This window comes from Argiope bruennichi, chromosome 11 (genome assembly GCF_947563725.1).
Source record: "Argiope bruennichi chromosome 11, qqArgBrue1.1, whole genome shotgun sequence".
Taxonomy (NCBI): Eukaryota; Metazoa; Arthropoda; class Arachnida; order Araneae; family Araneidae; genus Argiope; species Argiope bruennichi.
The window spans coordinates 31,134,636-31,149,465 of NC_079161.1; the positions used below are offsets into that span (position 1 = coordinate 31,134,636).

Sequence of the window (14,830 nt, forward strand, 5' to 3'; positions counted from 1 at the left end):
TGACGAGGCATTCTTATGACCAAGCGTTGTAGGCGTATTCAGTTTTAAACGCGGAAATTTGAATTTAGTTTAACAGTGTCGGTTCGTAATGAAAGGTTCATTTTCTTCATAAAGTTATTGGAGTGTTTACTTTCAACTGGTATGTACTTTGTTTTTATTTTTTCCATTGATGTTTTTTGAATTTATGATTTAATGGTCTTGTAGTTTGATTTGATTCAGTTTTGCTGTTGCCTTGCTTACATTTTAATTTTTGAAATAATATTTAGTTTATTATTGTGTAATTTATTGTCTTTGATTTTAATTTTTATCGCCAAAACCTCACTTTCTCGGATTTTCGGATCACGAGGGGTCAATATTTTGTACGAAAATCAGACACCTCACAGAAAAAATCCCTGGTTTGAATCCCTGCCTCAGGATGTTCCTTGAAAAAGTTTTCAGGGCGGATTCCTCATTTCATTCATTTTTGTTCCAGTTTTGCTTTTAAACTATATATTTATTGCTAATTTGGTTAAGCTCATTTATGTTTTAAATGGAGCAGCATTAGTGCTCTTTAACTGCAATGTAACTTTTATTAGTTTCATTAAAGAAATATTTACTTTTAATTTAATTTCAAAATAATTCCTTTTTTGGTTGATAGTTTCATACTTCTGAATTTCTCTTCCTTCTCGATATTTAGAATTGAACAGCAATAAAAGAACGCCAAATTGGCTGTGGTTAAATATCTCTATCTCTAATAATAAAATTTGCTGGTCAAATTATTACGGCGATTAAATAACTGCTTAACTTGTTCATTACCGTGACTCAACCCTATGATTCGGTCCTTCTTTTCGATCTCGTATATAGTTGAGAATGGGTCATCTAATTAGATAATAGATGCGAATGGATAAAGTGAAGAATAGTGTGCCTCCGAGTTCGTCGCCAACATTGCAACCCACCGGAAAAGCTCTCCTAGCAACCCTAATGCTCTTTTGTTTACTATTTTTTTACAATGGTTGAGTTGAACTACAACTTTATTATGAAAAATGTTAAATTAAAAATATTAAACAAATATCGATTAAAGATTTTAATTTTGTTCTTTATTATAATTAAAAGTTTATTAAATGAAGAAAGTTAAGCTTATAATTAAAAGTTATTTTCTTCTTTTTTTAAATGTGAATACGAACAGAAAATATTTATTCTTTTGCAATTTTTAACTGTCAGTATGCGGTTTAAAAATCGTCCGCATTCTCACTTTAAAAGACAGCTGCAATGGAATTCTTCGCAGTTCTCGTAATTCTTTTGGTGTTCTAACGGTTGGTTCCCTTCATAATTTGTTATGTCGGGAGTATTTCGAACCTGTAGAATGGATGAAGGGTGAGTTAAATATATATACATTTTGCTAGTTGATGAAGTTAGGAAAGGATGCTTGTTTGAAATTTTGTATTGAGAATGGTTTGATATCGAACCGGCAGAATGGATGAAGGGGGAGTGGAATATATTTTTTTACTTGATGAAGTTGGGAAAAGGATGTTTGTTTGTATGGAGAAATGGAGGATGTTTGTTTGTAAGGATGAAATTTTGTATGGAGAAAGTTTCGATTGATTCTTTCTTTTCTTTTGCTTATGTACTGTTTCTGTTATCCCCACAGTCCTTATGTTCAATGTGCTAGCGAAGCTACTAGGTTCCGGTTCCCGTTGCTAGCGAAGCCGTAGGATGTTTTTTATAAGTTAAAAAATTCTGCCCGGTGCCTTCTACAGATGCCGAAGGCATCGCATGCTCTAACGTTTGCTCTGCACCCAACAGACCGGCGCAGGTGGTTTGAAAAAACAAAAAAAATACTTAATAGTAAAAAGTCCTAATTATATGGCGGGAAATGGTAACTGTTCCGCGAAAGTATTTGTTTATTTTGTCCGCCATCTTTATTGGCGACTTGGCATTGTTGACGCAGCAGGGGGCACGCTATAATTCACTTTTACCGGTGCGAATCACATTCCGGAGTCAAATAGTATAAACAATAGCCAACATGCTAAGTATAATAGATATGAATTTTAACCCATAATTGCCTACCATAATTCACTTCTGTGATTCCAAATTTATTTACAACCTCAAATATAGTAAAAAAAGAGTCATTTAATTAGATAATAAATTCGAATCACATTCATGAGTCAGATGATATAAACAAAACAAACATACTTAAGTCGAAGTGAAACAAATTGATAAATTTCCCCTTATCAAAAACATTTTTTTAAAAAAAAATTGGAATCAAGAAATAATTTTAAAATTTGAAATTTAACGAAATTAGTATTTAATTACTAAATAATTCAGGTATTTAGATGCACTCTTAAATCTTCTATCAAAAATCAGCTTCTGAACGTGCTTGTGTGCAGCTAAAGTTTTTTTTTGAAAAATGGTGACAATATATAAATATAAATACATATTACTACAGAATGCAATAAAGAAAATTATTGGATTTAAACTCACTATTCATAGACGTAATAAAACTTTGTATTTTGATGATTTTTAAACTTTGAAACTGCCTGAATGGTGTTTATTTTCAATCATAAATTGAGATTTACGACAAATCTAAAACTTATTATAGAGTGAAATTCATTTTAATCTCAGACCATCTAAAGTATAGTTACAAACTTTAAAATAATTACACTAAGTTTTTTAAGTAATATTAATTTTAAATTATGGCTTACTAAGTTTTCAGAAATTGATTTAAGATTTTATTTTCTCTGAATTTAAAAATAATTCTTAAATTTAGCTTGCATTTTTAACGGGTTAAATTTTTAAGAATTGATAAGTTAATAATTTTAAATTGAAGACTTAACATGAATGTAACGCATTTTGTTATTGACAATGGTTTTCTCTGAAACCTTAAAAGTTTAATCTAGAATTTGAAGTACAGATATTAATAAATGCTGTATATGAAGAATTGATCGCAGGATTATTAGAGATTTGGGGATGCCAATAATTTTTGCAAAGAGTTCATTTATTCTATAAATTATTTCTAAAAATATTTGATTGGATTTTGAAAGAAATTTATTTATCTAAAAGCAAGATAATTATTTTGAATGAAATAAAAAAATTATAACCGGTAGATTGTGTAAAATTTCAAAAATATTAAAAAATTTGCCGAATCTTTGCTAAAAAGATAATAAATTTCTAGAATCCACGATTTTTATTAGAATAGATTTTATTAGTTTAGATAGATTCTGCGATTTCTACTTGAAATTTGAGAAAGAAGATAATTCTAGAATTTGGAAATCGGAAATTGAAAATTTGAGAGTGCGAAAATTGGAATTTCGACAACATGAGGACTGCGGTCGTGTAGTATGCTTCTGATAAAAACATTTTAGAATAACATATATAGGCAGATATACTATCCGTATATTGTGAGATGTATGATTAAAAACATGTATGATTAAAAATTATGCAAAATGCTCTCTATAGCAGATTGTTGAGAAAAGAGCTATAAAATTTAACAAAGTTATTTTTTGAATGGTATACTCTCACCAAAAAGAGCTTTTGGAAATTTTGATTTTTAATAAAAAATTAATTGAAATTTCAATGTTATCTGCAGTAACTTTGGAGCATGTTATAACAAGAAATTTATTTTTGCACCGTTTTAAGATTTTTGCGTGATTAAAAACCGTTCAAATACTCGAACGAATAGATTTTTGGAAATGAAACTACTAAACTTAGCAGATAGTCATTTCTTAAATAGTAAGTTTTTCAAAATTTTAGTTAATTTTTAATTAAAGATTATTCGAAATTTTGTTTTCTTAATAACTTTAAAGCATAATTTAGCGCGGAAATCATTTTTATAAAGTTTTAAAAAATTTTCATGATTACAAATCTGTAAAACAGTCTACAAAGTCTACAAATAGCTGAAAAAAATTCTTAAAACATATAAAAGTAAGGAAATTATTTTTACACCATTTTAAAATTAAAAAAAAACAATGTTTACAAAAATACAAATTCTATTTCTGTACACATTTTTTTTTCTAGATTTAATAATATTTTTAATTATTGTAAGTATATTTTAAAATGGAATTGAAAAATGTATTTCTTCTTGCACACTTTGCAGTGATATTAGATAATTTTTTGCGGGAAATTTGTTATAATTAAGAGTAGATTTTTAAAATATAAAGATTCATGAGCCTATTCAGGAATATTATCAAGTTACGATTAATCTAACTAGAGATTCGAATCTCCTTTAATTTTTTCTCTTCTCCTTTAATTCTGCTTCTTATTAATATTTTAAACAGAAATATTACATTGAATTCTAAAAGACATTAAATATCATAATTTGGTAAAAATGTTTGATTGTGAAGTAAAGAAAATTAATTTGTGGGAAATGTATTGTTATAATTAAGGGTAAATCTTTAAAATGATTGACGAACTTATCCCAAAAAATTATCATTTCACGATTCATCGGGCTAGAGATTCTAATCTCTTCCAATGTTTTCTCCTCTCCTTTAATTTCTCCTTTAATATTTTAACAGTGGCATTACATTGAATTCCTATAGACATTAAATATTATAATCCGGTAAAAATGTTTGAGAAATAATTTTAAAAAAACCTTATTTTTATAATCATCGTATATCATTTAATTTTGACAACAAATGTAAAGCATTTGACCCCGGAAGATAACAAACTACTCATAGTGTCTGTTTCATACTAAAAATATTTACCTTTTCTCGAAATAGATTCTTGTAGCATCTTTATGACCAGAATGCAAAATGGCAACAAACTCGTCATAAGAAATGAAACGAAACACAAATTTGTCCATTTTACTTTATTTTTCGAATAAAATTCTAAATTAAATTTAACTTAAACTCTCATTTTTGAGAGATTATTCAGACTGGAATATTTCGATGCGACCTTCTAAAGTCCATCTAATCCTTGCATGTCCTCAACAACGCATGTCTTGAATATTCATGCAGAGGCACTTCTGAAATATGGCCAAATCCTTCCCACCACATCCCCCACTTTCTTTTTGACCGTGAAAAAAAAGAAACCCAAAAATCTTTTGCGGATTTAGAACGCTGCAACTTTCGCTCCCTTCTTCCCAAGCCCGAAGTCTGACAAGTGTCCGAGGCTGGGGCACTGGCGGGCTTCTGCCAAAGAAGATTGACTACTCGAAACATGGCCGAGGAGACCACCTCTGGCATGATCGTTTGCGACGAATCTCTCAGCTCGGAGACCAGCCCTGCACCAGAACTCGAGAACTTGTTCGATGACCCCTTACTTTTGGAAGGAGACTTTTGTTCGGAAGAGGAATCATCCTTCTTTGGTATGTAGTTGCATTTTAGGGAAGAGTTGAAGTATTTACAGAAAAATAGTTTGCATATATATTTAAGATTTCGAAACCAGTCCATAGATATGTAATCTATAAAGTTTGAAGTTGCAGCATAAAAAAATACAACTTGCAGACATAAAAAATACAACTTGCAGAATTTGTGGCATTTCAGGTGCTTACTAAATATCGATGGTGTTGTATTTCTACGTTTAGGAATTAATTCGTTGCATGCGTTAAGCCCACAGATATAAAACTAGGGAGCTCGCAGTCTCCAGGTTTGCAAGCCAAAAAAAGTCAAATTTGTTTTATATTTACGACTTATTATTAAGTGAGTATCTGTATTTGGCCTTAAACTTCTAATTTATAAATTAATTGGCATTCATTGTATACATTAAAAAACGAATGGCTAACAAACTATAACAAATTACATTTTTCTAAATTCCTGCCTTGAGAAAATAAAGAATAAATGATAAAGAAAAGTCAATAAATTCTTAAAGAACTAAGGAGTTTTATAAGCGAAGTTGAAATTTTGAAAAATGTATAGTCAATATTTCAAATTCCTGACGTGACCCTGAAAATCGTTAATACAGTTTTCATTCAAAATTTATGCATTATCAAATTTCCTGAAAACTGTTCCATCAATTGATATTTATTTTATGCTTATGCAAGTAAATTCTTCTGTGACAAAGATTTGAATTTCAGCAGTTTTGGGTATTAATGTTAAAATCCAAAACATCGAATTAATAGATTGAATCAAAATTCAGAGATCATAAAAAAATGTCTTACGCTTCTGTCAAAATCAAATATTCAATAAAGAATTTGATTTTAATTTAATAACTAAATTTTAATAAATATAAGTTTTGAGATTAATTGACATTTATAAAAACATCAGATTATCCATAAAATGTATATTTTTCTTGTCTACAAATGTCTTGTACACAAATTTAATAATTTTTATATTAAATATTTTATAATATTTTTATTAAATGCAAACCAAAATTTTTGATTTTTAATGAACTTTTTATGAATAATAATTTTTTGTGCTACTACTGCATAATTATTAAGCATTGTTACATAATTCACACATTTAATAACATTGATAAAGCTTATTTCTTATTTATATCAATTAACTTTTGTTTATTAATTCAATAATACTTGCACACAATATATAGTTCTAATTTTTTTTACCTATATCGATTTTCAGAACTTGGCAGTTATGCATTGAATTTTCCGTTTCTGTGAATATATAAATTTAGTAGTTTCATGTGAACTTAAAACTGATTATTATCATTAAAAAGATTTCAAATTTTAATAATATACTAAGAGATTCAGATGACATTTCTAATCTACAATTTTTAAGTTGAAAAAACATGCAAGTTTTAATTGTAAAGATATGAAAATTATTTTTATTATTATCTTTTCATTTTTCATTCATTTCTAGTTGTCAGACCAAACGATTTTGATCAGAAAGCAATTTAATCAATATTCCAGTATTTTAATTCTGTCTTTGAAAATATCGTTTGAATACGAAAAATATTTTTTTAAAAATCTTATATCATAATTTTAAATAGCATATCTTACAAATATTAATGAAAAAAATATCGTCTGCTTCAAAACATGTACATGTTTTGTCTATCCGACAGCAGTATTTTTATCCAAGCAACTGACACAACGTTTGACGGTTTGTCATATTTATTGGTATGTTTACAAATATTTATGCCTTTTTTAATTTTTTATCTTTCTTTAAAAAAAAGTAGTTTACTGCTTAATTTCAAGGAAAATAACAATAATAAATCAAATTATTACAATGAATAAATAAGAAGTTTTAATAGAATGATTGATCACGGCTTATCAAGCGAATTTTTATTATCAAATATAGGGCTAAAAAATGAAAAAGAATTGACTTAGAAAATCTTTCTATTTAAAAAGGTGGCGATATTTATATATTTTTTTTTTTTACATTATCTGAGGAAATGAAAAATTTTTGAGTATTTTTTACTAATAATATATTATAAAACATGACTTTAAAAATTGTCAAACGTAGGATTTTATGTCTGTTTTAATATAGGCAATTAAATGGCTTATTCCAGTTGTGATTTCTTCTAGAATAACAAGATTTTATAGCAAGTTGCAGCGTTGATTACAAATTCAGACTTTCCTTGTAAATTTCAAAGGAGTAAAATGTATAAATGAGAAATTTTAATAAAATAAATGATTGCAAATAAATTTCAGGTCAAAAAGTATAACGTTAAAAAAGTTTTTTTTTATAAAAATTGAATTATTCTATTTATAAAGATGGCTATATTTATGGTTGGTCTTTTTTAACTTTTGTTGCTATGTTAATTTTTCTTGCTAAATTTTTAGCAGGTAAAATATATTATTATGCAATAATTTAATTGCATTTTGAATTTCTTCTCGTACTTCGAATCTAAAAACTAAATCAGCATAAAATTATCATTAAAATAACGTAAAATTACATTCGAATGTAATTTAAATTATTGTTGATTATTTATTTTTTTATGCTTACGTTTTCAAAACATTTACGTAATTTAAAATAAATTTGAAATTATTAGCATATGTGATAGAAATAATTCAGTGAATTAAAAGTACATACTTTAAGACCTATTTTTTTATTTTTAAAAATCTTTCGATATTATTTTCATTTGGATCCTAAAATCTACTTATATCTCAGAAGCATTATTGAGATATGGTTTTACAAGAAAAGAAATGAATTATTTTTAATAGCTTCTTTAAAATTTTTCAACTATTTAAAAAAAAAGAGAAAAATGTCCATTCTTCATCTGTTTCATTTTTTCCTGTATAATGCTTGCGTCTTTCGTTGGGTTCTAAACTTATTTTGGACAGTGAAGGTATATTTAAATTAAGTCAAATAAAGAAACGGAATTCATTTTTTATAGTAAAAACCCTGAGTTCACTGTAATTCTAAAAAAAAGCAATTTACATATTTTAAACTAGCAGGAGTTTTCTCCCCACAACTTTCTCGCATATTCTTTAATAAAGGTGTTATCACCGAAAACTTCTTTTATGACACTGGTGTACAATAGTTACGAAATACTAACCCTTAGCTTGAATTTAGAATTTTTACTCAATCTATTGGCGAGTTAATTGGCGATTATTCCTTAGGATGCAGTCAATAGTATACGAAAATTGAATTTGTGTTTTAGACGGTTTTTCCCAACAGATTGAAATAAAAAATTGACACTACACTACACTTATATTCACAAAATTGCATACTAAATTTGATATTCTTGAGAACAAATTTACATGTTTTTGAAAGTACAGACTGATAGGCGATCAACCTTTTGTTCAATTTGATACAAAATTTAGCAGGTGTTTACGCTATAGATTTTTATCTATCTACATTTCTCTTTTTAGTTAAGTTCACTTATATATTGTTTTTTAAATTTGTTAAACGTTGCTCGTCAGATTTCAAATTAACAAATGCGGAACTAATTTTGATGTGTTTGGAGAGTTTTTTCTTAATACATTTGTCCCCATCCGAATCATAAATGTTTAACACTTGGTATAACTTACAAACGCTTACAGCTTTTCAAAATCTTACAAAAAAGAAGAGGACGTGGAATTTTTAACTTCCCCAACGCCTTCAGCTGAAGCAATTTATATAAACTTTCGCGCTTTTTCAGAATTTCAATTTTGTTTTTAACACAAAAAAATCGGTTCTTTTTTTAAAAATTCATTTTACTTCTATAATTCAGTCAGTCAACAGTTGCTTATGGCTGTTCAACAGATTTCAAATCATACCAAACAGCTTAGCTGTCTGTTTAAACCAATCGAAATCAATCTAATCCGACAAAAGAATTTGAACTCCTTCCTTTGAGAAAAATGCCTGCGAAATTTTTCTTTACAAGTGGAACTAGATTTCATAAACGTCATTCGTTACCGTCGTTGTAAAAGAAAGTAAATCGATTCTCTACTTCAAACTTGATAACATTAAGCGATAAAATGATCACACTAAACAAATATTTTTGGTGTATATGAATGCGTTGGCTCGTAACGGGGGGAAGTTTGATAGTATAAAACGCTTCAAAATATTAATGATAGTCACATTACGTTCTACTTTACGATCTTTTTACAGTTTTTTCCCAATATATATGCTGACAAAATGCCAATTATTTTAACCCTTTAAAGGGCCATTTTTTTCTAGTCATATTATGTTAAAATATTTTTAGGCTTGAAATTAGAATAAGAAAAGTTTCATTTAGCTTATTAGATAAATTTAATTTGATTAATTAACCCTTATCGTGGCAAGATTGCTTTTTTGAAGAAAAGCAAAAAAAAAAATGTATATAGGTATGTATATATAAAAATGTGTAAAAACAAACATTTAGGCATGTGTATTTTATAATAAACATACATATTTAAGGGAAATGTCATGTGTTTAAAAAAACTAAGTTAAAAATGATTTTATAGTGGTAGTATATTTTTATAAAGTTGTATGTATGGTATACTATACAAAATGAACATAAGGTTTAATAATTAAGTATCAAATCAAGACACGTCACTTTGTGTAAAATAAAGAACTAAAGCATCTAAGTTTCTACATTTAATGATACTATATAAAACATTCTTGTGTCACTCCTGAAAGCTTTTTTGCCACTTAAACTATCAATATAAGTAATCAATACGCAGTTTTGAGTTAAAACAAAAATAATACGGTCAGAAACGAAACCACACGCATGGGGGTGTGTGAAAAAATTGAACGAAAAAGTATTTAATCGAGAGAAAATCGACGAAGAATTCAGAACATGCGTTTATCCTTCCGCGTCTCACCCTTTAGCGAGGTAGAAATCGTTTAAAAGTGTAGTCTTGGGATATTGAAACACACAGCATGTATGTATTATGTATATGTAATCCGGATTTAATCAAATAATATTTATAAAGGGGGGGGGGGAAAATCATAAGAAATTTTGGATTTTCCTAATGAAAATTCTGAAGTTCAAAAGAAATTCAAAAGAAGAAAATAAAAAAAAAATAAAAAAAGTTATTGCTTTTCTAAGAACACTCATTGATTCATATATTCGTTTTAAGTTATCTCGAATTATTGCATGCTTCTTGAATTTTGAATCATGTTGAGTGCACAAAAAATGATATTTAAATGGGCATACTACTTTAAAAGTTTTTACATCACAGAAACACGAAAATGTTTTGTAATGACCAGGGTTAACAATCATCGGACTTTTGTACGATACAGCTCTTTGTTATACCGAGATTCAAATCTATTTCTGTTATTGAGAATGATAAATTATGTCATTAGAAGGTTAAAATGCTCATTAAATAAAGGATTCAAATTCACTTGGAAAACTTTGAAAATATGAACGGAACCAGAGGGAGTGATCACTCCAAAACTTCCCCACATACTCTGTAATAAACTTGTCTGGCCACAGAACATCTTGCATGTTCTCTGAAGTGACAAGATTTCAATAGTTGCGAAATATTAATCTGTGAAATGAATTTCTTCTTCGGCTGGTGTGGTGTGGCGTGGCGTGGTGTGGTGTGGTGTGGAGAGGAGGGTGCCAGCTCAGGTGTCGTCCTCGTCATCTGACCGCGGTTCAAAATTACTAGGTCCATCCCAAAATAGCGCTAGTGTTGCTTAAAACGCGATGTTAATATAACTAACTTGAAATGAATCTAGCATTTTTACTGAATCTAGCATTTTTACTGAAACTAGCATATTTTCTGGGCGAGGTTTTTTTGCAAAGAATCTGTGGCATGCGATTAACAGTGTTCGAAAGTCGAAGTTGTATTTTAGACACGTTTTCTTCAACCGATTGAAGCAAAAATTTGGCAAAAAACCGTAGTTGTAGTCACAAATTCACATACTTAATTTGATACATTTAAGTCATTGCGTTTAAATGTTTCTGAAAGTACAGACCGACAGATGGTCAATCCTTTGTTAGTTTTGCCTCAACAATTGATAGGTGTCTACACTATAAATGTTAAATTTGTGTACAGAATCTTACCTATCTAGCTCTCTTCATTTTGTAGTTTTCGTGTTAACTTGACGAACAGTGTTACTCTGAACAGATTTTATTGAAAATTTGGTAGAAATATACAAATTTGGTGTTAAGACCGCATACCAAATTTCAAATGTCTAGCTCAAAGCATTTTTAGTTAACTTTTTCACAAACAGACGGACGGAAGTTTCCGAAAATGTTTTTTCAAACTCAGGTTGGACATTTGTCAAAATCTCGAGTGCAAATTTTTTGACGATTACAATACTTTCTTTATACTTCGTTTACGAGAGAGTGCAAAGTTATTATTTCAAAATTATATTCAGACTTTTACATATATAATTTCATATAAGTGATAGGAATATTAATATGTTTTACTAACGAAATCCACACGTGTGAAATCACAACCTCGAAATGAACATTATTGCACATTTCGCCTAATGTGTCAACTACATGATTTACTGGGCCTGAGACAACCATCAGATTTCTTAGACAGTGCTATAATGCTAATTTACAGATACATGTCAGTAAAGGATACCATCTAGTGGCGGCTGATCCATAAGACCTGTAGCATCAATTGAAATTTTTTTTTTTGTCTTTATCTGTTTCTAAATATTTTTTTTTACATTTTAAAGTTGATAAACAGTGAAAATCAATAAAAAAATAATAAAGAACAATAAAAAAACAAAAGATAGGCAGTAAGGGTTCAATAAGTAGAGCGTTTGAAGATCAACACAGGAAGACATTTAAATTCGCTCATTACACAATAATGGAAGATGAGAAATGAAGATTCCTCTCATTGAGTTTGATGGTGGCTGAGCTGCTATAGTTATAGCTCAGGCTTGGCACGCCTCCAGTTACATAATGTTTCATTCCCTTCTCTTCCCCTTTCTTTCCATCCAAGGCTCGCCATAACTTTCTTCATTTATTTTTCTTCACTTTTTTTTGTTGGCTATTATTTGGTTCTGATTTCGCTTTTACGTTGCCCCGACGGAAACTCGACTGATTTAATATACAATCCCTTATTTTCGAAGCAATTCAATGAAAAAAGATACGAAAATAATTTTCTAACATAACATAGTTCAAATCATTGTAAATATATATTTTAAGCTATTTAGAGGGTTGCTTTTTAGACTTCTGCAATAGATTTTACTCTTGCAAATGTTAATTTCTGATCCTATGAGGCTGTACTGACATCAACCTATAAATATTCTCATGTTAAAAAAAATATATTTTGTTTATATTTCTTATAAATTATTATAATGCAGGAGGGAAAATTTAACAGCTAATAGAAGCACAATCTGCGAAATTCGAAGAACAACTTTGATCTTATATTATTCTAATGTGTTATTTCAATTTATTGTCTTGAAAAAGATCTATAAATAATAAAAAGTTAATAAATAAGTAAAATTATCTTTTGTATACATACAAAAAGAGAAATAAATGAGTAATGCAAGAAAATGTCAAATTTCACCCATCTAACGGGTTGCGCTTTGTAACTATCAAGATCGGAGAAATGCAGATGCTTTTTATCATTTTATGGAGGTTAAAAAAAATTCTGAAAATAACATAATATAAACCAGAGAGAGTAATCTCTCCGAAATTTTCTCGCATTTTCGCTAATAAAATTGCCATGCCAGACAACGCCTTACATGGCAGTAGCACACAGTAGTTGCAAAATATTAACTTTTGGCGTTAATTTAACAGAATCTACTGCGTCATCCTTGGCGAGTTATTTGGCGATTAATCCTTGACATGCATTAATAGTATCCAAAATTTGAATTTCTGTTTTAGTCGCGTTTTTCTCAAATGATTGAAACAAAAATTGGACAAAAAAATCTTCACTTGTAGTCACAAATTCCCATATCAAATTTAATATATTCACGTCATTGCGTTTTTTTTGTTTTTTGTTGTTTTTTTTTTGAATTAACATGTTTATATATTTCTGAAAGTACAAACCGACAGGCCGTCAACCTATAGTTGGATTTGACTCAAAATTTGACAAGTGTCTACATTATATATCTTAAATCTGCGCACCGAATTTTATATATCTCTCTTCATTTTGTAGCTATCGAGTTAGCTTATATTCGTACAGCCAAATAAAGTTCCTCTGTTCGGATTTTGCACAAAATTCCATAGAAATATGCAAATTTGGTTTTAAAAAAAAATAGGCCAAATTTCAACTGTCTAACTCAAAGTGTTTTTGAGTCATCATTGTCACAGGCAGACAGGTGGACATTTTCTAAAAACGTGTTTTTCGAATTAAGGAAGATCTAGAATGTGGAGATTCGTCAAAATCTCGAGTTCGAAATTTTTGACGATTACTATAATTTCTCTATACCGCGTTTATGAGTAATAAAGTTTTAAAGTAAATGAATAAAATAGAATCTCAAGATTGAGCTTCTTAAAATTATTTCAAAATAAAACATTGTTGACAATCAGTTGTGAAAAAAATGGAAAATATTGTCGTCGGCTGTCCAGGTTTAATCCATTGTTTGTGATCTGAATAAGAAAAGGAATTGCGGTGAATATTTTTAACCTACCCATTCAAGAAAATGGAAATCGGTGAATCGTGGAAAACGAAATCGTCACCTCATTGAATTGATATGGAAATCGACCCTTCTTTGTATCGTGCCAGAAAGGAACACCTGACATAAGATCAGCTCATGCGAGGCAAAACTCAAATTAGGAAAAGTGAAACTAGTATTCATACGAAAATATTATATTGCATAAATAAATTAATATTTACATCATTCGCTGTAGACATTTAATCAAATATTCCTGCATTGAAATTTAAGGTTTAATGTTTATTTTTAAGATGAAAGTTAAGGATATCGAATTCTATCTATCTGAATATTCTTTCTGCGCGGGAAACACGTTCCGCAGGCAACGCTATTCGCAAGTGTTGCCATTTCGTTTTATGAAAGTTTGCCGAATTTTATTTATCTCCAGTTATTATGTTAGTTGTGCGATGCGATGTGCTCGATGAAAAGATTAATCAGTGGTCGCAGATCGGTTGAACTTAGAGCTACCGAATTCGGCACGTAGTTTCTGCTTGGATGATAAGTGCTTATTGAGAAAAAAAAATGATTTTCAAGTATTTCATTCAATATTTAAATTAAAAGACAATTGAAATGCTGAAGTTTTTCTTCAGTAACATTAGTAACATTATTGCAGAAAAATCTTTTTTTATTCCACACCGAAATTTTAAAAAATAATAAATTTTTCAGTGATATCAGTTTTATTTCTACCGAGCATTTTTTCAAATTTTTATATTTTTTTTCTTTCAATATTTCTTGGTCTAATTCGTTTTATTGCTTTAGTTACTGTATGCATATTAGCGTTAGGACCTTGTTGGTTGCATATTTTTTGTGTACATTATCATTTTCGTAATTAAGAGAGAAATTCTTTTAAAAATAATACAAAAACAGGCAAATTAAGTCTGAAATATATCATGCCACGATAATTTAGACTAAAGGTTTGAATCTGCTTCAATTTTTGGATTTGTATCACATGTGTTCCTTAATTATTTTATTAAAACGCATGATCA

The 14,830-nt window shown here is 28.9% G+C and overlaps 1 protein-coding gene across 1 annotated transcript in view; it reads left to right on the forward strand.

The window, feature by feature from the left end:
* Window positions 1–5,104: 5,104 nt before the first annotated feature.
* LOC129957386 (paired mesoderm homeobox protein 2B-like) overlaps window positions 5,105–14,830 on the forward strand; it is a 31,465-nt gene continuing 21,739 nt past the window's right edge. Inside the window, exon 1 of the mRNA XM_056069686.1 lies at window positions 5,105–5,281. Coding sequence (XP_055925661.1) covers window positions 5,134–5,281 — 148 coding nt within the window. The 5' untranslated portion in view covers window positions 5,105–5,133. The remainder of the gene's footprint in view (window positions 5,282–14,830) is intronic.